This window comes from Marmota monax, unplaced genomic scaffold (assembly GCF_021218885.2).
Source record: "Marmota monax isolate L192 unplaced genomic scaffold, Marmota_monax_Labrador192_F-V1.1 WCK01_AAM20220418_F8-fsc00068, whole genome shotgun sequence".
Lineage (NCBI taxonomy): Eukaryota > Metazoa > Chordata > Mammalia > Rodentia > Sciuridae > Marmota > Marmota monax.
In genome coordinates this window covers 2,775,481-2,801,169 of record NW_026692352.1, presented here as the reverse complement: position 1 = coordinate 2,801,169, position 25,689 = coordinate 2,775,481, and the positions used below count along the sequence as shown (strand labels likewise).

Sequence of the window (25,689 nt, the reverse complement as noted above, 5' to 3'; positions counted from 1 at the left end):
AGGAGGGTGATCATATCTACTGTTAGGGTGATCTCAACCCCTAACATACATACATGCTTTTTTTTTTTTTTGAGGTGGGGTCTAATTTGCCTGGGTTGACTTAAAATTTGTGATCCTCCTTCTTCAGCCTCCAAAGTAACTGAGATTATAGGCACATACCCTCATGAGTGGCTTTTCTTTTTTATTTTTTAAAGCTGGGGATATGCAGTCTTTTTTAAAAATGGTTTATACATGGGAGGTAGGTATATAAACTAGTAAGTATGATTACGGATTAAGTATGGAATATGCCTCATGCCTGGCCGTGCAACAGAGAGAGTTCTGCTGGCCTTCTGATGAAGGGATCAGCTGGCGATGATAAGAATCTAAAGACAGGTCTGGACAAGTTCTCTTCTGGGTATTAAGTTTCACCAAACTTAATTCATGGTTCATGAGATTTTCAGGTGAAGATGTTAGAAACATGAGTCTGGAATGCAGGAGAGGACTCTGAGCCAGATAAGAGTTTGATAAGAGCCAGATAAGCTGTCAGCATGTGAATGGCTGTGGAAGCTGTGGGCACTGTGAACAGAACCCAGGGGCCCTACTTGACCTCTGTGAGGAGGGGTTGAGGGTGGGTACAGGAGGGAGGTGAGTAATTAGAGGTAGGGGAGGCCTGTGAATGTGGTCAGGGAACCAAGGGAAGAGAAGGTTTTGAGAAGGACAGCGTCCTGGTAGTGTAAGAGCTCAGTGTGGCAGAATTCTGAAGGAGGCCCATGGTTTCCATAGCAGAAGCTGATGGGGGCTGTGGGGAGATTCTGAGCAGGGCTCTCAACATGCTTCTGTGTGCTGACTTGAGAGAAAAGTGTGAGTACTTGGTCATTTCCGAACATGGAGGGCACCCTCATTCTGTTGTGTGCTTTCTGAGCACTCATGCTCTGAGGAAGTGGAAGAACCTCTGGGGTCAGGGTCTGCCTAAGCGCTTGCCTAACACATGTGAGGCCCTGGGTTTAATCCTCAGCACCACATATAAATAAATAAAAAATAAAGGCATTGTGTCCAACTACAAATAAAAAATACATTAAAACAAAAGATGCAGATCTGTAATTCCATTACTAACCTTCCTTGTTGTGTCTATTTATTACTCCTAGTTCCTGTCTCTTCCACCTGTTCCAGCACCATCTCTGAAGAGCTCTCCCCACTCAGCCACCAGGGCAAGAGGGAGGTTCGCTTCCTAGAGCTACAGAAGGTTGCCTCCTCCTCTAGTGGGAACAAGTATGTCCTGGGCCTCTCCTTCTGGGAAAGGGTCTCAGCATCCATGCCACCCTTGGATCCTTGCCTTCTGAAGGCTCAGTTGACCAGCATGTTTCATCACAGGAGAGTGCAGATCTGGGATCTCTTCAAGTGACCCAGCACTAATTTGGGAACTGATTGGGATCTGTCATAGGCAGGCCTCCCTCAAAAGCAGTACTCTGTTATGGTATCCCCTTTTTCCTTAGACAGCAGTAAAGTTCCTTCTTTCAGTGCCAGTCTGCAGAGGGGAAGAGTACATGTTTCCCTTCTACCCCAGCAAAGAAATTAAGGCATGGAGAAGGCAGAAGACAAGTTTTCTCCACATGTGCTGAGGCAAGAGGGAGCACTGCAAACATAACCCCTATGCACGGGTCTCCCAGCCAGTGTCCAAGGCACCCACCCTGCTCCCCCATAACTGACCATTGCTGATTGCTTTGTATCTTGGGCTCTTACCCTGAAATCTGGGCCATCTTCTTCCTCAGCTTCCTCTCAGGTTCTCCAGCCTCTCCCATGGGTGACATCCTGCAGACCCCACAGTTCCAGATGAGACGATTGAAGAAGCAGCTTGCAGATGAGAGAAACAATAGGGATGAGTTGGAGCTGGAGCTGGCTGAGAGCCGTAAGCTCCTCACCGAGAAGGGTGAGTGGCACACTGCGATATGAGGGAATGGGCAGCATCTAGGATCTTCCTCCAGGGAAGCTCTGGATGATGGCTTAGCCTCCATATTGTCTCCTCTGCTGGCCTTGGAGCCTAATTAGAGCTCAGTCCTGGGCTGACCTCCTGAAAGCTAGGTTCTGTACTTGTCCGCTTGCTCCCGTTCCCCTTGATTGGATGCGGTGTGCCTGTTCCTGTGTCTCCTTGCACCACAGTCCTGTGCTGACTCTCCTCTCCTTCCCCGCTCGGGGTAGACGCACAGATCGCCATGATGCAACAGCGCATTGACCGCCTTGCTCTGCTGAATGAGAAGCAGACAGCCTGCCCACTGGAGCCCAGGGAGCTTGAGGAGCTGCGTGGCAAAAATGAGAAGTATGGCTCTCCCTCTTCTCCCTCACCCCCAGTCCTTCTGTGCCCCCAATGAGGACCACTGTGCTCACTGCATCTCTCCCTGGCAGCCTCACCATGCGGCTGCACGAGACTCTGAAGCAGTGCCAGGATCTGAAGACAGAGAAGAGCCAGATGGATCGCAAGATTAACCAGCTTTCTGAGGAGAATGGAGACCTTTCCTTTAAGGTTAGGGTGGGGCTGGCCCATGTAGGGAGGCTCCTGGGGCTGGGATGATCTGGAAGCCTGGCTAAGAATTTTGAGAAGACTCCCGGCATATGGCTCAGGCTTCATTTTCTCCTGAAACCTGCGTACTTTGCCTCTTTCCTGTGCCATAATTGTCTTCTGCCGGTGTAGTAATTTAGTAACCCTAATTTTTTTTTGGTAGTTGTAAATGCCTTTATTTTATTTGTTTATTTTTATGTGGTGCTGAGGATCAAACCCAGTGCTTCACACATGCTAGGCAAGTGCTCTGACACTGAGCTACAGCCCCAGCCCCAATAACCCTAAATTTTGCTGTGTGGTCCTGAATTAGAGGTGTGATCACTTGTGATCGGTTCAAGAACTGGGAAGGATCATTGGACAAACCACATCCCTGGGCATCAGGTAGCAGATGGCAGCAGTGTTAGTTTGGGCCTTGGCTAATGGGATTTTCTCTCGTGTCTCAGCTGCGGGAGTTTGCCAGTCACTTGCAGCAACTGCAGGGGGCCCTCAACGAATTGACAGAGGAGCACAGCAAGGCCACTCGGGAGTGGGTGGAGAAGCAGGCCTGTCTCGAGAAGGAGCTCAGCACAACCCTGCAGGACAAGGTAACTCACTGCAGCAGAGTCAGTGCCATAGTCTGGACCCCATGTGTAGAGCTGAGCTCAGCTTATTGCTTTGTTCTGCTGGGCCTTCAGGAAGGAAGCTGCATTCTGTTCAGGGTTTCATAGTGGCTGTAATGGAAAGATGTAGGCTTAAGTCCAGGACACCTTGAATCCTATCTGCTGCTTATAAGCTGTGGTTCTTGGACAAGTTAATCAATTTCTCTTTTCTAAGCATCCTTAAAGGGGAATAATAAATCCATCTCTAATCCCAGCAACACAGGAGGCTGAGGCAGGAGGACCCCAAGTTTGAGACCAGCCTCAGCAACTTAGCAAGACCTTATCTCAAAATCAGAAATAATAAGGGGTGGAGATGTAGCTTGGTCCTGGGTTTAATCTCCAGCCCTGGAATTAAAAAAAAGAAGGGGTAATAACATCAACTACCTGCCTCATTAACTATTATGGGATAATATATATAAAGCACTTGCCACATGGTGAGGGGTAAGTAAGCTCTCAGTGTGTTTGTTGCTATTTCAGGTAGGTTATTCCTTATCTGAAATGCTTGGGACTAGAAATGTGTCAAGAGTTTAGAGTTTTTCTGATTTGGGAATATTGACATAGATTTATGGGTTGAGTATCCCATAAAGTCTACATAAAGTAGTCCCAAATATTTGAGATACTCCAAAACCCAAAACTTTTTGAGCATCTCATTGGAGTTCAGAAAGGTGTGGATTTTAGAGCATTTCCGATTTTAGATTTCCAGATTAAGGATGTTCAGCCTTTATTATTTATTGCTGCTGTTTTACCCAACTCTCCCACTTTTGTTAACCATGTAGCCCTTGGGCAAGGCACTTAGCATCTGGGCTCCAGATTTCTGTCTGTGTAGAAGAGGGACAGTAACAACTCCCTCCCAGACTTCTGGATGGATTAGGAATTCAAAGATGCACCTGGTACCCAGCCAACAGTGGTAGGGAAGTGGGTGGGTGGGGGGGGGGCTATGGCTGCTGCTAGTGTGGATACTTAGGGGCTATTTTTAAATTGGTGGTTGCTTGGATAATCTGGGGGTCAATGCTTGTCTGAGAAAGGGGCTATGATACTGTATTTGGTCTCTTGGTACTGAAATTGTAAGCTCTGCAGCCTTGGAGAAGTAGTGTACACCCCACACTGTGACTTAATTTAGCTCAAGAACTAGGGCCAGAAAGTCAGGTCCCCCATAGGCTCAGCTCCATGGTTCCTGAATTTTTTTTTTCCCCAGGCCAGGGCATAGAGAGATCTTGGTATCAAAATGGTAAGGTCACATGTTTGATCATCTGGTGCCTGTTCCACCTCTCTGTTTATATGGGTCTCTTGTTTACTCCCAGAAATGTCTTGAAGAGAAGAATGAAATCCTTCAGGGAAAACTTTCACAGCTAGAGGAACGTTTGGCACATCTGCAGGAAAACCCGCCCCAGGAGAAGGGCGAGGTGTTGGGTGACATCTTGCAGGTAGGAACACATAGGAGCAGCCAGTAAGACCTGCATGCTGGGGTTGGTTCCTGTGTTCCTCAGTTCTCAGAGGGGGCATGATGACTGAAGACTCCTGCTGATCCCCACTGGTCTCCTCTCTTACCAGCTGGAAACCCTGAAGCAAGAAGCAGCCACTCTTGCTGCAAACAACACCCAGCTCCAAGCCAGAGTGGAGATGCTGGAGAGTGAGCAGGGCAAGCAGGAAGCCCAGCTGCTGGCTGAGCGAGGCCACTTTGAAGAAGAAAAGCAGCAGCTGGCCAGCTTGATTGCCGATCTGCAGAACTCCATCTCCAACCTTGGCCAGGCTAAAGAGGAGCTAGAGCAGGCCTCCCAAGCTCAGGGGGCTCAGCTGACCGCCCAGGTGGCCTCTCTGACTGCAGAGCTCACCACACTCAATGCCACCCTACAGCAGCAGGATCAAGAACTGGCCAGCCTGAAGCAGCAGGCCCAAAAGGAGCAGGCCCAGGTAGCACAGGTCCTCCAACAGCAAGAGCAGGCCTCCCAGGGCCTCCGCCACCAGGTGGAGCAGCTGAGCAGCAGCCTGAAGCAGAAGGAGCAGCAGTTGGAAGAGGTAGCCAAGGAGCAGGAGGCAACCAGGCTGGACCACGCCCAGCAACTGGCCACTGTTGCGGAGGCACGAGAGGCCTTCTTAAGGGAGCGGGATACAGCTCGCCAGCAGCTGGAGGCACTGGAGAAGGAGAAAGCTGCCAATCTGGAGATTCTGCAGCAGCAACTTCAGGCTGCTAATGAAGCCCGGGACAGTGCCCAGGCCTCAGTGACACAGGCCCAGCAGCAGAAGGTAGAGTTAAGCCAAAAAGTGGAGGAACTCCATGCCCGCATTGAGGCAGTCCATCAAGAGCGGCGTGAGGTCCAGGCCCAGGTGGCATCACTTGAGGCCCAGTTGAAGGCGGAGCAACAAAAAGCCATTGAGAGAGAAAGTGTGGCCCAGGAGAAGGGACAGCTCCAAGAGCAGCTCCGGACCCTTGAAGAGGCCTTGAAGATCACCAAGGGCAGCCTTGAAGAGGAGAAGCATAAGGCCGCAAATGCCCGAGAAGAACAGCAGCGCTGCATCTCTGAGCTGGAGGCAAAGTCCCAAAGCCTGGTGGAGCAGCAGAAGCAGGAACGGAAGGAGCTAGAAGAAGAGAAGGCTGGACGTAAGGGGCTTGAGGCCCGATTACAACAGCTTGGGGAGACCCATCAGGCTGAGACTGAAGCCCTGCGGCGGGAGCTGGCAGAAGCCATGGCTTCCCAGCGCAGGGCTGAGAGTGAGTGTGAGCAGCTCATGAAGGAGGTAGCTACCTGGCGGGAGCGATTTGAGGATAGCCAGCAAGAGGAGGCACAGTATGACGCCATGTTCCAGGAACAGCTAATGACCCTGAAGGAGGAGTGTGAGAAGGCACGCCAGGAGCTGCAGGAGGCAAAGGAGAAGGTGGCAGGGATAGAGGCCCACAGTGAGCTCCAGCTTGGCCGACAGCAGAATGAGCTAGCCCAGCTCCATGCCAACCTGGCTAGAGCCCTTCAGCAGGTCCAGGAGAAGGAGGTCAGGGCCCAGAAGCTGGCAGATGACCTCTCTGCTTTGCAGGAGAAGATGGCTGCTACTAGCAAGGAGGTGGCCCGCCTGGAGGCCTTGGTGCGTAAGGCAGGTGAGCAGCAGGAAACAGCCTCTCAGGAGCTACTGAAGGAACCCCCGAGGGCTGGAGACAGAGAGTCTGAGTGGCCAGAAGAGCAGCAGGGACGGCAGTTTTGTAGCACACAGGCAGCGCTGCAGGCCATGGAGCGGGAGGCAGAGCAAATGGGCAGTGAGCTAGAGAGGCTGCGGGCTGCACTGATGGAGAGCCAGGGGCAGCAGCAGGAGGAGCGTGGGCAGCAGGAGAGAGAGGTGGCACGGCTGACCCAGGAGCGGGGACGGGCCCAAGCTGACCTTGCCCTAGAGAAAGCAGCCAAGGCTGAGCTTGAGATGCGGCTGCAGAATGCCCTAAATGAGCAGCGTGTAGAGTTTGCTACCCTGCAAGAGTCACTGGCCCAGGCCCTGGCAGAAAAGGAGGGCAAAGACCAGGAGCTGGCCAAGCTTCGTGGGCAGGAGGCAGCCCAGAGAACAGAGCTAAGGGAGCTTCAGCAAGCCATGGAGCAGCTGAAGGCACAGCTGGCTAAGAAAGAAAAGGAGCACCTGCAGCCTGTAGGCGTGGCCAGTGGAGACGATGCTTCTGGTCCAGGAACCCAGTTGAAGGCTGCTGGAGAGAAAGAGTCATCAGGCTCTGAGCTGGAGGCACTGCGGGCAGTGGTGAGCAGGCTGGAGCAGCAGTACCAGCAGCAGCAGGAGAAGGCTGATGATCTGGTACGCAGCCTGGAGTCTGAGCGTGTCTCTAAGGCTGAGCAGGACAGAGCCCTTGAGACTCTTCGGGGTGAGTTGGAGGAGAAGGCCCAGGAGCTGAGGCATAGTCAGGCCACCTTAGCTTCAGCCCAGAGGGAGTTGTCCACTCTCCACACCAAGGTCCAAGACCATAGCAAGGCTGAGGAGGAATGGAAGGCCCAGGTAGCCCGGAGCCAGCAGGAGGCAGAAAGGAAGAGCAGCCTCATCAGCAGTTTGGAGGAGGAGGTGTCCATTCTGAACCGTCAGGTCCTGGAGAAGGAGGGAGAGAGCAAGGAGTTAAAGCGGCTGGTTATAGCCGAGTCAGAGAAGAGCCAAAAGCTGGAGGAGAGGCTGCGCCTGCTCCAGGCAGAGACAGCCAGCAGCAGTGCCAGAGCTGCAGAACGCAGCTCTGCTCTTCGAGAGGAGGTACAGAGCCTTCGGGAGGAGGTGGAGAAACAACGAGTGACTTCTGAGAACCTGCGGCAGGAGCTGGCCTCACAGGCAGAGCGAGCTGAGGAGCTGGGCCAAGAATTGAAGGCATGGCAGGAGAAGTTCTTCCAGAAGGAGCAGGCCCTATCTGCCTTGCAGCTGGAGCATACCAGCACACAGGCCCTGGTAAGTGAGCTGCTGCCTGCCAAGCACCTTTGCCAGCAGCTGCAGGCTGAGCAGGCAGCTGCTGAGAAGCGCCACCGGGAGGAGCTGGAGCAGAGCAAGCAGGCAGCTGGTGGACTTCGGGCAGAGCTGATGCGGGCCCAGCGGGAGCTTGGGGAGCTAGGGCCCCTGCGGCAGAAGATGGCAGAACAGGAGCGAGTAGCCCAGCAATTGCGGGCAGAGAAGGCCAGCTACGCAGAGCAGCTGAGCATGCTGAAGAAGGCTCATGGCCTTCTGGCAGAGGAGAACCGGGGTCTGGGAGAGCGGGCCAACCTTGGCCGGCAGTTTTTGGAAGTGGAGCTGGACCAGGCCCGGGAGAAATATGTACAAGAGTTGGCAGCTGTGCGTGCTGATGCTGAGACCCGTCTGACGGAGATGCAGCAGGAAGCACAGAACAGTACCCGGGAGCTGGAGGTGATGACGGCCAAATATGAGGGTGCCAAGGTGAAGGTCCTAGAGGAGAGGCAGCGATTCCAGGAAGAGAGGCAGAAACTTACTACCCAGGTAGGTGCCCAGCTCCACCACATTCCAAACATCTGGACCTAAGAGTGGGGACATGGTGGAAGTGGACCTCTGTACTCTGTGGCATCTGGCTACCATGCTGCGATGTCTTGCCTTCCCTTGTTCACTGGGTGGCAGAAAAGGAGATATGGCTGGTTGCTCTCCCCTCTAAAGAAAATACCAACAGTCTCCCCTTTCCTGTAAGCTTTGTCCTTAGAGAGCCAAGTTGTGGTGACCAACATCTATTCCAGACGCATATTTGCACTGGAGGCCCCCAAAGCCACTGGGGGCTAGAAGCAGCCAAACTGGCATTTTTGACTTATTACAAGTGGTGCCTGAGGAGAAGTGTCAGAGCCCAGTTGAGGTCAGCCTGGCCACAGAGGGGCACCCTTCTCACTGTCTCCATTGCTCCTCCCCCGTGCACAGGTGGAACAGCTAGAGGTATTTCAGAGAGAGCAGACTAAGCAGGTAATGCCTGGGGTCCTTGATAAATGCTGGCTGCTTAAACGGTGACCAGTCTTGGTGCATGACCCCGGCTGCAGCTTGCCTCCATCAGCTCCTGTTGTGAACTGTTTGTGAAGGGGGCAGGGTCAAGCGTGGAATCCAGGCCCAGGCTGCCCAGGAGTGCGGTGTGCTGGGCCCTCCCTCAGGCCTCATCCCACCCATCCCAGGTCGGCCTCTCCGCCCTTATCTACTGTCTTATCTGCTTGTCATGGATGAGGGGTGGCATAGGCTTCATCGTTCATGGACCTGAACCAGTGACAAAACTGAATCCTTGTGATTCCAAAACCTCCTAAGACCTGTTTTTACTTAGGGATATTCAACTAAGAGGAATAGCAGAGTTACCTGTGGGCCCTGTTTAACACAGTGCCCTTTTGCCCCCCACAGTGTATGCCTTTGTTACAACCACAAAGGTGATCTGAAGGCAGCCTTCACAGGACAGGGAGAGTGGTGGGCTTAACATGCCCACCTCGCATGGCATGGAGCTGTCTAGAGCAGGAAAGCCAAGGTTGAGAGGATCAGACAAGGTCTGCACGAGATGGGATCATGTGGTCTGGCCGCCTCTCTCTCAAGGATCTCAGTGCTTCAGAGATGTCATGCCTGTGGAGCTGCTGTTTAGTGAGAACACCCCTCTACCGCCCTCCTTCCCAGTCACCTCAGGCCTTCTGAATTATTGAACCTTCCATTCTTCCTGTCACCTCCTCCAAGGAGCCTGAGATGATTGGGGACAGTCAAAGTGAAAAGCAAACAGTTAGCAATGGAGCCCTTGCTTCTCCCTTTGCTGCCTGGTCATGCCTGAACTCCTGGAATGCCTGGAGGAGTCAGGGCTGCTTGTGTCTGTTTCAATCCTTCCCATCCCTCTCCTCCCTTTCCTCTTCCTTTGTGGGAATGGGGGAGCTGGGAGTATGTGTGTTGCCCTGCTCTTGTCTTCCAGCAGTCTGTTCCCCGAGTGCTAACCACAGTGGTCTCACCGCTAGCATTAGCCCTAATGGCCCATGGAGATGGGGAAGAGGTCTGAGCATCTGGGGCTTTTGCTTTGGCAATTTCTGGAAAGAAGGAAAACTGGGTGTCCGTTAATTATGTCTGCTAGAGGACTAGCCTAGGTCCCCTATTCCTGCCCCCAGCCTGGGAAAGTTTGGGAGCTTCGGAGTGATGGCAGCAGTGGGGTGGTAGTGAGGTGGCAGCAGCTGGGGGGTGGACTAAATATGGGTAGATGGCCCTGTTACCATCTGTGTGAGGTTACCTCCTTCAGATTCTGCCAGCCAGTCTGGGCAGCAGGCCATTCCCTAACTGCAGTCTAGAGAAAGGACCCAAGTTCCTTCTATGAACTGTGGAGACACTGGTCTGGGGAAGCTCCCTACTTTGTCCAGACATCCAAAGAAAAGCCTCCTGAGTTTCTCATTTCCTCTTTTCCTCCCCAGGTAGAAGAACTGAGTAAGAAACTGGCTGACTATGACCAGGCCAGCAAGGTGCAGCAGCAGAAGCTGAAGGTGGGCCAGCGGAGGGGATAGGCCTGGCTACTAGCTGCCTCAGGAGATTGGGAGAGGGAAGTACTCTCTAAGCCGCAGGGGTATGGGGTCAGAGGAGGGGCAGCTGGGTTCCTGGCAGCCTCAGGAGCTCTGTACCTGGCTCAGGAGTGCTACATATGCCTTTTGGGACCTCTTGGAGAAGACCAGAAAGGTTCCCATCCCTCTGGACCTTCACTGTCCACTACAACTGTTAGTCAACCTATGATTTTTTATATTTAAATTGAATTAAATAAAAAAACTCAGATCCTCAGTCGGACTAGCCACCTTGCTCTTGCTCAATCATTCTATGTGGCTAGTGACTACTCTACTGGACAACGCATGTACAGAGTTCTCCATCATCTCAGGAAGTTCTGTGGAACAGTGCTAGTCTAGGTAGTTTGATAGTTTCGGTTCCAGGGTGAGAGAGTGCTTTTTCCTTTTTTTTTAGGTACTGGGGATTAAAGCCAGGGTACTCCACCACTGAGCTGTATCCTCAGCCCCTTTTATTTTTTATTTATTTATTTTTATGGAGTGCTGAGGATCGAACCTAGGGCCTTGCACATGCTAGGCAAATGCTCTACCACAACTCCAGCACCCTTTTTATTTTTTTGAAACAGAGTCTCATTAAGTTACCCAGGCTGGTCTTAAACCTAAGTAGCTGAGATAACAGTCATGCACTACCATGGTGGCTTACAATGCAATTAATCATTCTTTCAAAGCATTCCATCTTTTATTTGTTTATATGTGGTACTTGAGCATGCTAGGCAAGTACTCTACCACTGAGCTATACTCCCACCAGCCCCTACGATTAACATTTTTAATGCTTTCAACTGTGTCACTTTCTTTGTTCTAATACTTGTCTTTTGCAGCTGCAGGCTTCAGAACTTTTGGTCAGAGGCAAAGGAATTGGGCATTAATGCATTGGGACTTGCTAAACCCCTAGTGGGTCCCAGGTGTTGATGGGAGCTCAGAGCATCATTTCTTCTGCTCACCTTCCCATACACCCTGCACCATGTTCTGATTACATGATAAACATACTTTTTATAGTCCTTTTTGAGCTTGCGCTGAGATAAGAGATGTAGGAGAGGCAAGAATGGGATGCTCTTATCAAGTGTCTACAGCAAACCAGCACTTGCTGGCATTGCAGGGGGAGAATCAGATGCAGGCCTGCTCTTAAGGAGGCAGTAATGACATCAAAATGAGATTCTATAGGCTTTGGAGTCATGTAGACCACGCTCAGACAGTGACTGCCATTTGGTCACTGTGACGTGGTCAGTTTACTTAAATCTCTGCAGGGTTTCTACATCTCAAATTTTGAGGGTAAAGTTACTTTTTTTGGGGGGGGATGCCGGGGATTGAACTCAGGGGCACTCGACTACTGAGCCACATCCCCAGTCCTATTTTGTATCTTTATTTAGAGATAGGGTCTCACTGAGTTGCTTAGCATCTCGTTTTTGCTGAGGCTGGCTTTGAACTCAAGATCCTTCTGCCTCAGCCTTCCGAGCTGTTGGGATTATAGGCACATGCCACCGTGCCTGACAAGGAAGGTCCTCCTAAAAGTGGTTTGGAGAAGTGAATTCCCTGTCACAGGAGAACTCATATGCCAAGTGCCTAACACCACCATCTGTACCAGGGTGCTGTGCACCCAGTGTTCTCAGAGGATTCCCTTCCTCCTTGGAGAGACTGTGTATGTGGGAAGAGGATGATACTTTGTGCCTGGTCTCAAGGCAAAGACAGGGCTGTCAGAGGCCAGCAGAGGTGTGAGCTGGTTAGGAAAACTTCCACAGATGTGGACTTTGAGCATGTGTGGTGTTTCCATAGGCTGTAGCTGGGGGGAGTGTGTGTATTGGGGGAAGGGGGATGCCTTAACATCCTCAGAGAATACTCAGGAGTCTGGAACACCTGTGGAGCCTGAGCAGCCAGCTAGAGAAGGTCAGTAGAGTGGAACAACCAGCCCAGCCTTTCTTCTCAGGCTTTCCAGGCCCAGGGAGGTGAGAGCCAGCAGGAGGCCCAGCGCCTCCAGGCCCAGGTGAATGAACTGCAGGCCCAGTTGAACCAGAAGGAACAGGCAGCTGAGCACTATAAGCTGCAGGTGAGATGCCCAGCTCTAGCCTGCTCTGCTCTTCCTACTGCCCTCTAGGCTTTGCCACACCCCACCTATCCCTCTGTCCACACAGATGGAGAAAGCCAAGACCCATTATGATGCCAAAAAACAGCAGAATCAAGAGCTGCAGGAGCAGTTACGGGGCCTGGAACAGCTGCAGAAGGAGAACAAGGAGCTGCGGGCGGAAGCTGACCGTCTGGGTCGTGAGCTGCAGCAGGCTGGGCTAAAGACCAAGGAGGCTGAACAGACCTGCCGCCACCTTACTGCCCAGGTGCGAAGCCTGGAAGCACAGGTAAGCATCTGGCTGAACAGACTCACCTCAGCTCTGATCTCTTGGACCCCTTTTCCCTCTTACCTGAGCCCACACCTGCCTTAGGCTTTCTTTCTCTCTTTACCAGGTTGCCCACGCAGACCAACAGCTTCGAGACCTGGGTAAATTCCAAGTGGCAACTGACACCTTAAAGAGCCGTGAGCCCCAAGCTAAACCCCAGCTGGACTTGAGTATTGACAGCCTGGATCTGAGCTGCGAGGAGGGGACCCCACTCAGTATCAGCAGGTCAGGAGACAGCCCTCCACCCTAAATCTATTGTTGACTGACCACCTGCTCTTCAGAAGGCTGTATTCCAGATACTGGGCCAGGATGATAGTGAAAGTGCTACCCTTTTACTCTATGGAAGTTTTTTCTTTCTTTTTGGTGAAACTGGAGATTGAACCTAGGAGCACTGTACCATTGAGCAACATCCTCCAGCCCTTCTTTTTTTGAGACAAGGTCTTGCCAAATAGCCCGAGGCTGGCCTCGAATCCTGGCCTCCCCAGTAGCTAGGATTACAGGTATGCGCCATGTTCAGTTTCCAGCTGTGCTCAGTTGGAAGTCTATAAAGCATCATAGGTGTGATGACAGACTTCTGGATAGGGCACAGTGGGAAGGAAAAGAAGCAAGTGGTCAGGAAAGGCTTCATGGAGGTTTTTGTTCTTCTGAGTCTTAAAGGAATCCACAGGTATATGTGCTAGGTAAACAGGAGTGCATTGTGAGCAGAGGTAGAAAAGGAGGCTGGGAGGCTCAGAGGGCCTGGTTGGACTCCCTCTTGGAAGCTCGTGTCTAGACTTGATCCTAAAGGCACTGAGGAATCTCAGAAGGGTCAAAATTGAGGAGTATATGGTCAGGTTTGCATTTTAGAAAGGTTTCAATAGCAAGTGTAAAAGTTTAAGACTGAAAACACATTTATTGTTCTTACTAAACAGTTATATTACTGACTATGTACCACTATTCTAAGCACTTCATTTCTTCTCCAGCAAATCTCTGAGGTAGCTTGTCATTTCTCCTTAAACACATGAAACTGGGGCATACAGGCCATTCATTTGTCCATGGTCCCACAGTCGTGGAGCTGGGATTTGAACCTGGGCAGGCTGGCCCAAGTCTGTCCTTGCCACTACTCTGCTGACTCTCTCAGAAGCCATTCTTTATAAAGTCTAGGTAAGAGGAGGCAAGGTTGACCAAGGAAGGACATGTGCATGGAGAGGAGTGTGGAGAGAAGAGCTGCTTAGGCAGTGTGGCGATGGCTTGGCAGAAGGACGACTGTGTCTCTGTTCAAGGACTGGGGCCTTGCAAGTGTGTGCCCCCGTAATGAAACAGGAGAAGCATGAGGAAGACCAGCCTGATGGGCTTAGTTTGTGAAGTAGCTGTGGCCTCCATGGGATATCTAAGCCCTAAAGAGCAGGCTTAGCCCAGAGACCCAGGAATCACTGGTATGGAGGACTTAGAAGCCCCAGGAGTGGACTGAAGGCTGGGCCCAGGCCAAGGGCTTTTCTGAACCTCTGCTTATAATAAATGCAAGAAATGGCCACTGGGGACCAAAGTGATAGCCAACCCAGGAAGCATGCCTGAGCAGTTTTCTTTTCCACAGCAAGATGCCTCGTACCCAGCCTGATGGCACAAGCATCCCTGGAGAGCCAGCCTCACCCATCTCCCAGCGCCTGCCCCCCAAGGTGGAATCCCTGGAGAGCCTCTACTTCACCCCCATCCCTGCTCGAGGTCAAGCCCCCCTGGAGAGCAGTCTAGACTCCCTGGGGGATGTCTTCTTGGACTCTGGCCGTAAGACCCGGTCTGCTCGTAGGCGTACAACACAAATCATCAACATTACCATGACCAAGGTCAGGCTGCTGGTAATAGGGCTCCAGGACAGTAATTCCTACTTCCTTTCATAGGCATCTTTCCCCTTAGGTCCTCATTCAGGAATGAGGCACGATGACCAACCAGTTCCTAATATACAGATGAAAAAGCTGTATCTTTCCCTTAGGAAAGATCCGAAGGGCAGTGACTTAGGAGCTTTTCTGTAGAAAAGGGCAGAGCTGAATTAGACCCCTGTGTAATTAACTCCAAGGTTAGTGTCCACCTCATGTGAGACATTGATTAGCATTGATTCCTTGCAGGCTGAAAGGAGAGGATGGGAAGTTGCAGCCCAGTCCATGCCTCCAGCACACTCTTGTGCAGCTGAGATGTGGTGTGGCCCCCAGTGGACGGCCTCCCAGGCCTGGGCTCTTGCCCTTGTTTTTCTCTGGGAGGAGAGGTGCCTTTATGCAGCAGGTGGCTCTTTGTATGCAAGGTGCCTTCTACCAAGAAGCCAGAGAAGTTATAGAAGATGGTAGGGGTCCAGGAATTCTGACCCTAAGGGACAGCAGAGGTTGAAGGCCAAGGCTGAGTGTATGATGCATCCCAGGATCTGTGGGTTCTGGCTCTAGTTCACCTACTTCCTAGTTGAGATGTTACTTTATTTCTTTATACCGTACCTCTGAAATGGATTGATAACTCTGCCTGCCTTCCCTTAGAGGACTTCATGGAGAAAAAAATGGATAGAAAAGAGTCTTGATAGGCTCAGCATCTTATAAAGGCTTTCTGCTCATTTGCAGACATGCATGGCCCTTGAGGGGCAATGGGGTGTGGGGCTTCAAGGAGAGAATGGGAGGTGGCTTTATCAACACAACTCATATTCTTGCAGAAGCTAGATGTGGAGGAACCAGACAGTGCCAATTCATCCTTCTACAGTACACAGTCTGCCCCTATTTCCCAGGCCACCCTGCGGCCCGCCTCCTCAACTCAGTCTCTACCCAGCCTGGGCTCTCCTGATGATGGCAACTCAGCTCTGCTTAGCCTGCCTGGCTACCGACCCACCACTCGAAGCTCTGCTCGCCGCTCCCAGGCCAGGGTGTCCAGTGGGGCCCCACCAGGTAAGAGGACTAGAAGTAGATCCTGGTACAAGAAAAAGAGGCAAGCTTTTAGAATCCCAAGGCTGGCCCCCTTGCTTCCTTGCTGCTCTGGTACCACCTGCCTTTCTTCCCTGTAGTCTCAGAATCTCGCTTGTCCAGCTATGGTAATGCTGGGACAGTCCGAACCAGGGGTGCTCACACATGATAGTGACATGATAGTGACAGTTACCTGTCAGAAGCCCTCCTCAGCTGGTGATGGGCTCTTGGAAGGGCTAGCTTGGCCAGAGTTTTCTTGGATGTTGTTGCTATTTGGGCTCCAGGAACTCCTTCCACTCCTCCAGGTATTAATTCCTGGCCCTTAATTAGTTTCTCCTAGTGTAAGACACCAAGCTTTGACAAGTGAATAGTATGTAATCCTATCCTCTGCAAACGACCTTCCCAGGGAGAGAGCAGCAACCAAAGCCTCATGATTGAAATGGTCAGCATGTCTCACTCCTGTCCCTGTAGCATTGGTATTAGATTTGAAGTCCCTGGGGTAGGTGGAAGGGAACACTAGCAGCAGAATCTGAAAGTATCAGGGCCAGTGGGGAATTTGCTGACTCTAGCTCCTGACAACTTTTCTGCCCTCCACAGGAAGGAACAGCTTCTACATGGGTTCTTGCCAGGATGAGCCTGAGCAGATGGATGACTGGAACCGCATTGCAGAGTTACAACAGCGCAACCGAGTATGCCCCCCACACTTGAAGACCTGCTATCCACTGGAGTCCAGGGTGAGCCTTGGGGGTCACTGTGCAGTAACTCCTACACTCTAGTGTCCTGGGTCTCTCCTGCTGAGGAGGGTGACCACCTCATGCTTCCATATGGAATGGCCAGCAGTTGTAGCAGCTCAGGATTAAATCACTGTGAGTGGATAGGAGTTCAGAGAGGAGTCTGTATGGAACTCCTGCCTATTTTTCTGGGGTACAGGTAGATAACAGGAAGGGGGACGCCTTTTAAGGTAGGAAGGATCCAGTCATTCCAAGTGTCAGGCATTTGAAAAGTTCTGAGGTAGGCCCAGTTCCTGTTCCATTTCTGTACAGCTGGGGCTCACTGACAACTTCTACCTCCTGCAGCCTTCCCTGAGCCTAGGCACCATCACAGATGAAGAGATGAAAACCGGAGACCCCCGGGAGACCTTGCGCCGAGCCAGCATGCAACCAACCCAGATTGCTGAGGGCACTGGTATCACCACACGGCAGCAGCGCAAACGGGTCTCTTTAGAGAGCCACCAGGGCCCTGGCACCCCTGAGGTAGGTGACAGTGGCTTCTGTGTTTTGTTCTGAATAGCAGTGTGTCCAGGTCAGGCTCAGCTAACCCAGTTTGAGAAGTGAATTAAAGGGGAGGTTTCTTTCCAAAGGCCTGATGCATGGATGGGGCCATGGAAAAGGGAACAGGTTGACGAAGTCTTGGCTCTAAGAACCCAAGATACCTGGCTTGGGATGTCATATTCTCTTCCCCACAGTCCAAGAAGGCCACCAGCTGTTTCCCACGCCCCATGACTCCCCGGGACCGACATGAAGGGCGCAAACAGAGCACTACTGAGGCCCAGAAGAAAGCTCCAGCTGTTTTAAAACAGGTTAGACCGGGATTGGAGGGGACAGAAGACACTAGCAAAGCCTTGCTGGCTGAGCCTTGGAGTAGCAGGCTGGCCGGGAAGGCAGCTGTGAATTCCCAGTTTGACCTTCTTCCACAGGCTGACCAGCGTCAGTCAATGGCCTTCAACATCCTCAATACACCTAAGAAGCTGGGAAATAGTCTTCTACGACGAGGAGCCTCAAAGAAGGCCCAGTCCAAGGCCTCCCCCAATACCCGCAGTGGAACCCGCCGCTCTCCACGCATTGCCACCACCACAGCCAGTGCTGCCACTGCTTCTGCGGCCACTACCACCCCTCGGGCCAAGGGCAAGGTAGAGGCATTGATAGGAGCAGGAGCGCAGGGCAGGGCCAAGTCAGGCCACTAGAGAGTTAAGAAGTGTCCCTGGGTTTGGTAATAGCAGCTTATTGTCAGAGGGGAGCTAGGTAAACCCCCTTTCCACTGACAACACCCAGAGCTGCTTAAGTATGGCCAGAAACTGGTAAATTGAAGCTAGATGTGTCCAGATTCATGAAGGAAGGAATCCCAGTCAGGTGTTTGGGTGAGGAAGGGTTTTTCACCATGTGACTCTCTCTCTTTTTCAGGCAAAGCACTAAAGGCCAGTACCAGTGAGTGGCCCCACCTGTGTACCCTGATGCTGACCTCTCCTGGTCCTTTTCCTTCTACTGTCCCTCTCAGTGCCTTCTCTCAGCTCCCAGGCCAATAGTGGCCAAACCCCTAGAGACAGTGATGCCTGCCCACACCCTGGCCTGTACCTGGACCTTCACAGAGCTGGCCCAGGAGGCTCCGAGCTTGGACAGTGTGGGCCCTCTCCCAACCTTGCCTCCTAATTTTTTTTGTTGTTGTTGGAGCTGTCAATTCTCTATCATAACCAGATATAAGGCTGGCTTTGAGTGGCTGTATTCTTGGGCCCAGCCACTCTACTCCCAGCCTAGAGGGGACCAGAGGAGCAGGCCCTGGCCTTTGTATCTCCCCGTGGCTGGGGCTAGCAGGGGGTGGGGCCTTGCTCTTGAAGACTGGGCATGACCTAGTAGGAGCCCCTGCTCTCTTCCACAAGGGCACAGATGCCCAAGGAATGTTCTTTTCCAGGACAAATGGGCCCTGGGTCTCAGGGCTAGCGTGGGGTGGGAGGGCAGCCTTAAACAGCAGCTCATACCCTACCTTCCCCAGACTTGCACTGGGGTTGGATTTGGAGTGATTGGAAGGTTTTTAAGGGCTGGGATGGATCTTTTTTTAAATGTTATTTCTTGTAAATAAAGTCTATTTTTCTCCCTTGAGTGCTAAGCAGCCTTGATCTGTGTGGAATGAGGGAAATCTAGGCTCCTTGGAGCCTTCCTCTGTCCCCAGGATCTTCCCATACTCCATTTCTGGCCTCTGTTCCTGAGCAATTCTTTTCTTTTTTAAAAAGGCTTCTTGGGAGCCAGAGGCAAGGCTTCTAAGTGGCAGTCCTTCTCTTCCCATGCTCCCTCCTGGGACAGGCAAAGTTCCTGTGAGCGGAACTGAGGTCTAAATGACTAAGCAGATGTCAAGATGCGTCCATTGAATAATCCTTTATGAGGATTTATTGTGAGTCCTGCTGGGGATGACTGGGGATCAGAAGCAGCCATTGTCCCCTTCCCTGGGATAGTTCATTAAGGTGAAAAAATAATATATACATGTAGGCAACATGAAATCAATGCCACATGTGGCCAGAGCTGTGTGTGGCCATCACTGAAGAGGCGGCATTTCAACCAGTCTCCCAGGGTCACCTGTTGGAATAGCAAGGAAGACAGGACCAAGGACGCAAAGGCACATGAGTGGGAGCCATCTTAGAAACAAGGAAGGGTGCTCAGGCAGGACATGTGAGTCTTGGGCTAAGGTGCTGGACAGGTCTTGAAGGTTTCTGAGCAGGAGATATGTGTGATGAGTAGGACATAGAAAAGCCAATGAGACAGGTGAAGAGAAGGGCAAGCTGGAGGAGGGAGCCTTAAGGGGAGGTCACTGGGATTTTCTAGGTGGGTGGGAAGGACGTTTGAATCTGAGAAGAGGAGCCGCTTGCTCGCCCACAGCCTGCAGCCAAGACTTCACCCTCCAGGTGGGAAGTGTCCAGGCTCTGCTCACGGTGGTGCTATTCTTGGCCCTGTGCTCACTCTTGACCCTGCTGATGTGGGCAGCTGGGGACCTGGGCTCTGGCTGGAAGGCAGGGCTTCTTGAGAGCCAGGCAGGACCACCCTCGGCCCAGCCTGGAGAAGTAAAGGCAGACAAGGATCAGGGTTAAGGAATGGAAGGACATCTGGTCATTTTCCTTCAGGCCATGCCTCCCCTGCCCAAGTCCTCAAGTCCTTTTTGTTTCTGCCTCAGGCTGACCTTAGGGAAAATGGGGGCATTAACTTGGAGGCTTCTCTGACGGGCCTTCCCTTCCTTTCTTCCCCACACAGAAGTGGAGCTCGACATGTCTCTGGAAGCCTCCCTTGGGTTCCTCACCCAGAGCTGTGCCAGGATGATATGATGCTGGGCAACCTGCCCAGGGTCCATAAACACACAGGAGAAGATGGTGTTTCGCAGGGCAGGGCTCAATTCCTCTAGCACCAAGGATCTCCACAGTCGAGTGCTTTTAATTCCAGGCTCTCGACTGGAACACGGGAAAGAAAAGCTGTGTGTGAGAGCTGCAGCGGGAGCCCTCCCTCCCGCTGGCCTCACCACCCTGTCACCTGGTGCTGCCCTCTCTCAGCCGGCCTGGGAGGTGCTCAATGAAGGAACCATTGCCCAACCAGTATAGGATGTTGAAGTCGGGGAAGTGGCTGCAGGCAGTACAGGACAAGGTCAGCGTTCCATCTGGGGATACAAATGGCTGTTAGCCCTTCTGCAGAGCAGGCTCTCCCTTCTCCCCACCCTGCCAGCTCCTCACGGACACATAAATCAGGAACCTGGAAGGCTGCTGTGCACCCCACCAAGGCAAGGAAGCCTATAAAGGGGAAGTACAGTTATCTAGGCCTACGCATGGGTATGTGGGGAAGGGTCCTAGGTCACATATTCCACTTCTGAGCCTCTTCTTCAGGATGACCTTTTCCAGTGCCCAGGCTCTGAGATTCTAGGCGCCCTAGGCCAAGTGCTCAGTGCTAGCAGGCTGATGCTCTTCTGAGATGGCCAAAGGGAAGGCAGTCTCTGGGGAGAGGGGCTGCACCTTAGAGTACATTTACAAACAAGGCCCTTGAGGTCCTACAACAATTCTGAGTCTGAATTATCTCTGTCCCCTTTGCAAGGGGCCGTCTTGGGAACTGGGCCTTGAGCCCACACCATGATGCCAGGTTGGGGGTCAGAATGGTGAGCACTCTGCCAAGCTGGCCTGGCTAGTGATACACAGCAGGTGAAAAGTTAACTTTGGAGTCAACCCAACCCCGTGGATAATCTCCACCCTCTGGCCAGTGTCCTGGGATCCTAACATAATTGTTCCTTACTCAGTGGCACTTCCACTTCTGGCCAGGTCACCTCCAATGCTGGGCACCTCTTAGCTGGTGGAAGTGTTGGAGACCAAGAGGGGCTAGGGTCCTTGGAGATCCCAGCTGAGGCAGTAGCAGCTGCAATAGTCTGAGGAACAGGTGTGGCCCCAGCCAAAAGAGTGACGATGTGGAGATACAGAAGCAGTACCCACAAAGAACTGGAGTCTAAGGAGAGGACAGTCACCGAGTCAGCTCCTATCTTGACCAGAGATGGAATTGCTGCCTGGGTAAAGACTGTGACCCAGATTCAGGGAATCCAAGGGGCAGACTCCTCGGCTCCCACCCTTTAGGCCTTTGAATGAAGCACAAAGAAGCCCTCGAATGGAGCCAGAGCCACAGTATCTAGATAGAAACTTAAGAGTAACAACACTCATGGGGTGAGGATATAGCTCAGTTGGTAGAGTGCTTGCCTTGCAAGGCCCTGGGTTCAATCCCCAGCAACACACACACACACACACATACACACACACACATATACCAGTAATAGCACTCTTGACTTGGGTGGAATTCACCTGGGGTGTAGATGGTAGCACTGCTCCTTTCTGATCACAACCCCCACCCAATTCCCCTCCATGCACAGCCCCAAGTCCCACCTGGTATCCAGTTCTGTCCCATGGTCGTGATGTACATGAGGAGCTGGCAAGCTCAGGTTCTATATATCTGTGACTTCTTCCTCTCTGGGGAAGGGTTAGGAATGGGGAAATGTGGGTGACAACCACGTTTTCTCAGTAGTCTTTCTAGATCCCAGTCATACATGAGGATTTATAAACTCCACAGCTGGTCTTTGGGTCTGAAATATTCAGTGGGCTGCCAGGCCACTGCTATTACTCTGTCCATCTGTCCCAGTGACTCCCAGGCTGGAGCTATGTCAACATGCAGATACAAGCTGGGTATCACTAGTGACAATCTGACCCACCCAACTCTTTTTAACATTAATGTGAAGGCTATCTAGTCCAATCTTACCCCTGCATTAGGGATGTAGAAACAAGCCCCAAGAGGGACCAGGGACTTACCTAGTCACAAAGGAAGGTGATGCTCTCTCCACTGTCAGGAGTGGTTCTGAGAAGGGCAGGATGCAGTGAACTCCTTCTGGGAAAGTACTGCCCAGCACCCGTTTCACTTTCACTTTTGTTCTAACCAGGGATTCAAAGCAGGCACTAAGCCACTAAGAGGGGCAGGTACTGCACCTTCTTACGCCAATGCTCCAGGGCCCAGAAATGATCCAATTAACTCTTGGGCCCCTGTTCTCCAAATAGCAAACTGTTGTCTTATATACATCTCGTTGCTCAGGTCACCTACGTGTGAACCAGATGATTCTCTCATAGATCAATTTTGACCTAGACAAGAGTCAGGACTTTGGTGTTCCCCTCCATCCTTCAGAACCATGTCTTTGTTTCCCGTTGAGCAGGCCTCTGCTTCCTCTTTTACATTCATACTGATAATCAAGGGGACAACATTTCTAGGCACTGGGAACCCCAAATTGGAACACCAATCATTTTAGGCTTAATGCTTCACCAGCTTATCACCATCCTGGTCTTTCTCAGGCTCCCTCACCTCCAACCAGCTACATCACTCAATACCCTCTATCACACCCACAAACCCTCTCACTTCCCTTGTCCTAGTACCTTTGGCCAGAGCTACAGTCGAGGGTCACTAGTAGTCTAAATACCCCCTACCTGGCTCCCAAGAAGTCCTGAAGAGTCTTCCTTTTTAGAAGCTCCTTCCTCGGAGCTGCAAAGCCCAGTTCAGCTGTGTCTACCCCCATGTGCCACGTCACAGGAAGTACACCAAGAGTACTTTCCTCTCGTTTGCAGAAAATCTTACAGTCAAGCCTAACATAAGCTGAAAGCTGGCCCTAGGAGGAGGGGAAGGCACTTCCTGGTGAAGCAGTGGCCCAACATAGGCTCTAGCAGCTTGGAGAGCTACATAAATATCATTCCGATCTCTGATGGAATAAAGGGAGCTGGGGTTGTGGCAGGGCCAGGACCAGGGTTAGCAAAATCTAAAGCAGTATTTATTCTCAGTGTTGTGCAAGGCAGATCAGATCCATCCTACAATATATGCATGTATCAAGTGTGTGCAACAGCTCTGAGGTTTGTGATTTCTGATCAGGAGAGTGACACCTGGTGATAATAGCCAGGGAGGATGGGGAGATGGACTGGACTTGGAGGATGCATCAGGAACATAAAAAAATCAGACTCATATTCCTAATTTATGATGTCAAAAGTCACATCCTCTTCTTTTTCTCTAGATGTCTAGTTCACATTTCTGCTCCTCTCAGTTCCTCCCTCAACCTTCTGCTGTTAGGCTTCTGGGAAACGCCTCACTATATCTCTAGGAATTAGGTCCAGAGGCAAGACCACCTGGCAGAGAGAGGAGCCAGAAACTACACTGATATGTCATCAAGACCAGAGGCAGGCCACTGGGGCAGTCATGGGACTCAGGACTAAGAATAAAAACAACTTTGGCCTTGACTTCTCCCAAGTTTTCCATGGGATAAAAGTGAAAGAGTGATCTCTGAGCACTTCAACCAGTCCTCGTTCCCCTCTGATGGTGCGCCCACAGGTAGGATGAGCAGTGAGGTAATGGAAAGCCACCGTTGGGTCAGAGTGGCAGGAGGAGGGTGGGTGGTGATAGGTACTGACCTCAGGTAGTGAGGATGGAGAGCCACCTCAGACTGAAAGGGGGCCCAATGACGCTCCAAGGCTTCTAATGTCACCAGTCAGAAGCCTAGCATTCTACCACTCCAGGGATGTTGGAAGGGGAACAGCAAAAAAAGCAGCACCAACCACCCTCAGGCCCCAGCTCTCAGATGAGAGCAGTAGAGTGAAGACACCCCCAGGGACCCCAGGGAAAGAAGTAGGAAGAAGAAAAGCCAGATGGATATTCAGCTTTCCAACCCAGCTCACAGAGCTTTATTCAGACGGGAGTGACAAGATCTTGCTTGTTTCTTGAAGAGGCAGCTCCTCTGCCCTAGAAAGCCAGCACTGTCAGCCCGGGATTGCCCTCACGATTTCTTCAGGAAAAAGGGGGATGGAAGCCCCTTTTTACAACTCACCTAGACCTTATCCTTCTTCCCACCCATCCACCATTCCCACTGTCAGGCCCACGAGTGACAGAATTTACACAGGGATATTCCCTGGGCTGGGAATCCCCTGTTAACTTCACGGAAGTTTGTCTTTGACGACTGGGGGAAGTTGACATAGGATACCCTTCTGCTGCGCACGCACACATACACACACTCGCATATACAAACACATACTCATTCTCCCTCAGGCTTTCAGGAAGGAAGTGATGTGGCAGAGTGGCTTTTGGAGCACATCACCACTTCCGGGCTTCCGTGGCCTAACTATATATAGATGGCCTCTTTTCCTGCCTCACTACAGTCATGCTCAGGGGCAGGTTATTCATGCTGTTGATTATTCTAGTTGTCCCCAAACAAACTGTCAATGAATTCTGAGGCCCCAGGGCTTCCCTTGTTGGAAGAGTCACTGAAGAGGTTCCACTTGCCTCACCCCGCCTTTAGCTTCTAGTCAGGGGGAGAGAGAGTTGATAAAACATCCATCCTGCATCAGACAGGGTAGAAGGGAAGACACTTGGACCCTCAGTGTTCATCTGTGGCAACAACTGAAGCTCTTTAACCATTCCACACTGAGTGGACCAGGCTCACCCCTGCAGAGGGAAGGCAAGGGAAAGGGAGTGGGTGGGTTGAGGCTCTCTGTTACCTGAGAACCCACCAGCACTCTCAGCCAGAGATGAGAAGACTCCTTTAAACCAAAAGCATCATGGCTGTGCTCCCATGTTACTCAAGCAAGGTGAGGCTCGAAGGGGTGGGGCGTTTAACTCCTACGCTCCACAATAAAAAAGTTTTTTTAAATATATTCATCAAAATAATTTTCTTTTAAAAAGCCCCCCACTGCTGACAGCCCCACAGGCTGGCTCTCCATCATTTCCCTCCCGGGCCCGGACACAGCCGGAGGGGTCCTGAGTGGCCCAAGCGCCCCTTTGAGTCTTTCCCACCCAGGAGGTCTTCATGGGCAGGGAGGAGAGTGCCCTGAGGTCCATGGTGGGTGGGGTGGTTTCTCCACTGCTGTGTTCCTGACTATTCCAGGCCCAGGATGTAGTTGATGCCTTGCACCAGGCCAATGATGACAGGCTGCCAGGCTACCAAGTATCGAAGCCAATCCAGCAGTTGTCCATACATGACATGAGGCCTCTCCCAGCTGTCAATGGGTTAAGGATCAGATGCATACATCCAAGAGCTACGAGTTCATCTCATATGGGAGGAAGGAGTCCCCAGCCTTTCCTGGGTCTACCACACCTTCCAGCTGCTCTGCAAATTGCCCATCCTCTCTGTAACTCTCCATATTGGAGTGAAGTCATCTAAACCCAGAGAATAGGGGAGGAAGACAGAGGAGACTGTGGGGCAGACAGGACAGACATCAGAGAAGTAAAAGGGTGAAATGGCCCTCCATGACCAACATGCAGGGGGGGGCTCCAGGCAACACTCTAAGATAGAATTGCCAGTGTGAGAACACACGGCCTGGCATTTTTAGATACTCTATAAATGTGTTGGTGACAATAACTGCAAAGAGTGGGATAGGGTAACCTGAATATTCTTCTAATGTCCAAAATTGAAGATTGTCTCAGTTGAGGAAGGGGTTGAGTCCAGGGTCAGAATGAGAAGGGAACAGGGACAGAGGCTAGTCACGAGGGAATCATCCTTGGCAGAGACTCTAAGGAGGAGCCATCCAGGGTACTAAGAACGAAACCCTGATAAGGCCAGGAAACGGGTTTCCTTTCTTTTGTTTTACATCTAAATGCTGGGCAGGGGGTCTGGAGAGGGGGCCCGGGAAGGCCAGCTCTGAGGAAAGCACAGAGAAGCTCATGAAACTGTGGAGGGATCCCTCTAAAAACACTGGAGAGATTAGCTTGGCCCAGGTCTCTGCGAAATAAGGGAAGTCTCAAGCCTCCGCTTGGCCGTGGAATTATGCTTGTTCCTGAGCGGGGCCCTGGAAGAACCAAGCAGGAAACCTGAAAGGGAAGAGGCCAGAATCTCCTGTTCTGGGACTATAATGAGTACACTAGGAACATAATGTTCCCTGTGTACCTGAGCTAGTGTATAGAGAGGAAGGGACAGGGA

At 51.7% G+C, this 25,689-nt stretch overlaps 3 protein-coding genes across 14 annotated transcripts in view; 1 reads left to right on the top strand and 2 right to left on the bottom strand.

Annotated features, from left to right (window-relative positions):
• Numa1 (nuclear mitotic apparatus protein 1) overlaps positions 1-18,344 on the top strand; it is an 80,123-nt gene extending 61,779 nt beyond the window's left edge. For 6 of the 7 annotated variants that reach the window (XM_046441832.2, XM_046441833.2, XM_046441830.2 and 3 more), the window contains exons 8-26: positions 1,125-1,248; positions 1,749-1,906; positions 2,176-2,293; positions 2,380-2,497; positions 2,977-3,117; positions 4,473-4,595; positions 4,723-8,121; positions 8,545-8,586; positions 10,041-10,109; positions 12,100-12,219; positions 12,305-12,523; positions 12,630-12,787; positions 14,136-14,382; positions 15,228-15,456; positions 16,069-16,205; positions 16,548-16,724; positions 16,937-17,050; positions 17,168-17,380; positions 17,652-18,344. In XM_046441832.2, the coding sequence (XP_046297788.1) occupies positions 1,125-1,248; positions 1,749-1,906; positions 2,176-2,293; positions 2,380-2,497; positions 2,977-3,117; positions 4,473-4,595; positions 4,723-8,121; positions 8,545-8,586; positions 10,041-10,109; positions 12,100-12,219; positions 12,305-12,523; positions 12,630-12,787; positions 14,136-14,382; positions 15,228-15,456; positions 16,069-16,205; positions 16,548-16,724; positions 16,937-17,050; positions 17,168-17,380; positions 17,652-17,663 (5,918 nt within the window). In that variant the 3' untranslated portion in view covers positions 17,664-18,344. Of the gene's footprint in view, positions 1-1,124; positions 1,249-1,748; positions 1,907-2,175; positions 2,294-2,379; positions 2,498-2,976; positions 3,118-4,472; positions 4,596-4,722; positions 8,126-8,544; positions 8,587-10,040; positions 10,110-12,099; positions 12,220-12,304; positions 12,524-12,629; positions 12,788-14,135; positions 14,383-15,227; positions 15,457-16,068; positions 16,206-16,547; positions 16,725-16,936; positions 17,051-17,167; positions 17,381-17,651 lie in introns of all 7 variants that reach the window. The other variant, XM_058578509.1, reaches the window with a different exon arrangement.
• A 258-nt stretch (positions 18,345-18,602) lies between these two features.
• On the bottom strand, positions 18,603-23,288 carry Il18bp (interleukin 18 binding protein). Of its 5 annotated transcripts, none has more exons than XM_046441838.2 (7): positions 22,223-23,288; positions 21,560-21,679; positions 21,140-21,223; positions 20,505-20,711; positions 19,758-19,881; positions 19,414-19,678; positions 18,603-19,289 (listed from the first exon to the last, which is right to left on the bottom strand). In XM_046441838.2, the coding sequence occupies exons 3-7, from the start codon at positions 21,174-21,176 to the stop codon at positions 19,164-19,166; spliced, it is 759 nt and encodes a 252-aa protein (XP_046297794.1). In that variant the 5' UTR covers positions 21,177-21,223; positions 21,560-21,679; positions 22,223-23,288; the 3' UTR covers positions 18,603-19,163. The 5 variants fall into 5 exon arrangements, with proteins under 5 accessions (XP_046297794.1, XP_046297796.1, XP_046297795.1 ...); XM_046441840.2 differs by having other exon boundaries at positions 19,531-19,678; XM_046441839.2 differs by having other exon boundaries at positions 21,560-21,605.
• Positions 23,289-24,409: 1,121 nt separating this feature from the next.
• The window catches only part of Rnf121 (ring finger protein 121), a 65,209-nt gene continuing 63,929 nt past the window's right edge, over positions 24,410-25,689 (bottom strand). For both annotated transcript variants that reach the window (XM_046441837.2, XM_058578510.1), the window contains one exon: positions 24,410-24,769. In XM_046441837.2, coding sequence (XP_046297793.1) covers positions 24,649-24,769 — 121 coding nt within the window. In that variant the 3' untranslated portion in view covers positions 24,410-24,648. The remainder of the gene's footprint in view (positions 24,770-25,689) is intronic.

What these genes read in the sequence shown, in the direction of transcription:
- Il18bp (XM_046441838.2), bottom strand. Translation starts at nt 21,176, where the DNA reads ATGTACATCACGACCATGGGACAGAACTGGATACCAG. An exon ending in GGGACAGAACTGGATACCAG is followed by an intron (nt 20,712 to 21,139) that starts GTGGGACTTGGG and finishes TCCTCTCCTTAG; the next exon opens with ACTCCAGTTCTTTGTGGGTA. An exon ending in AGAAGTGGAAGTGCCACTGA is followed by an intron (nt 19,882 to 20,504) that starts GTAAGGAACAAT and finishes TTGTATCCCCAG; the next exon opens with ATGGAACGCTGACCTTGTCC.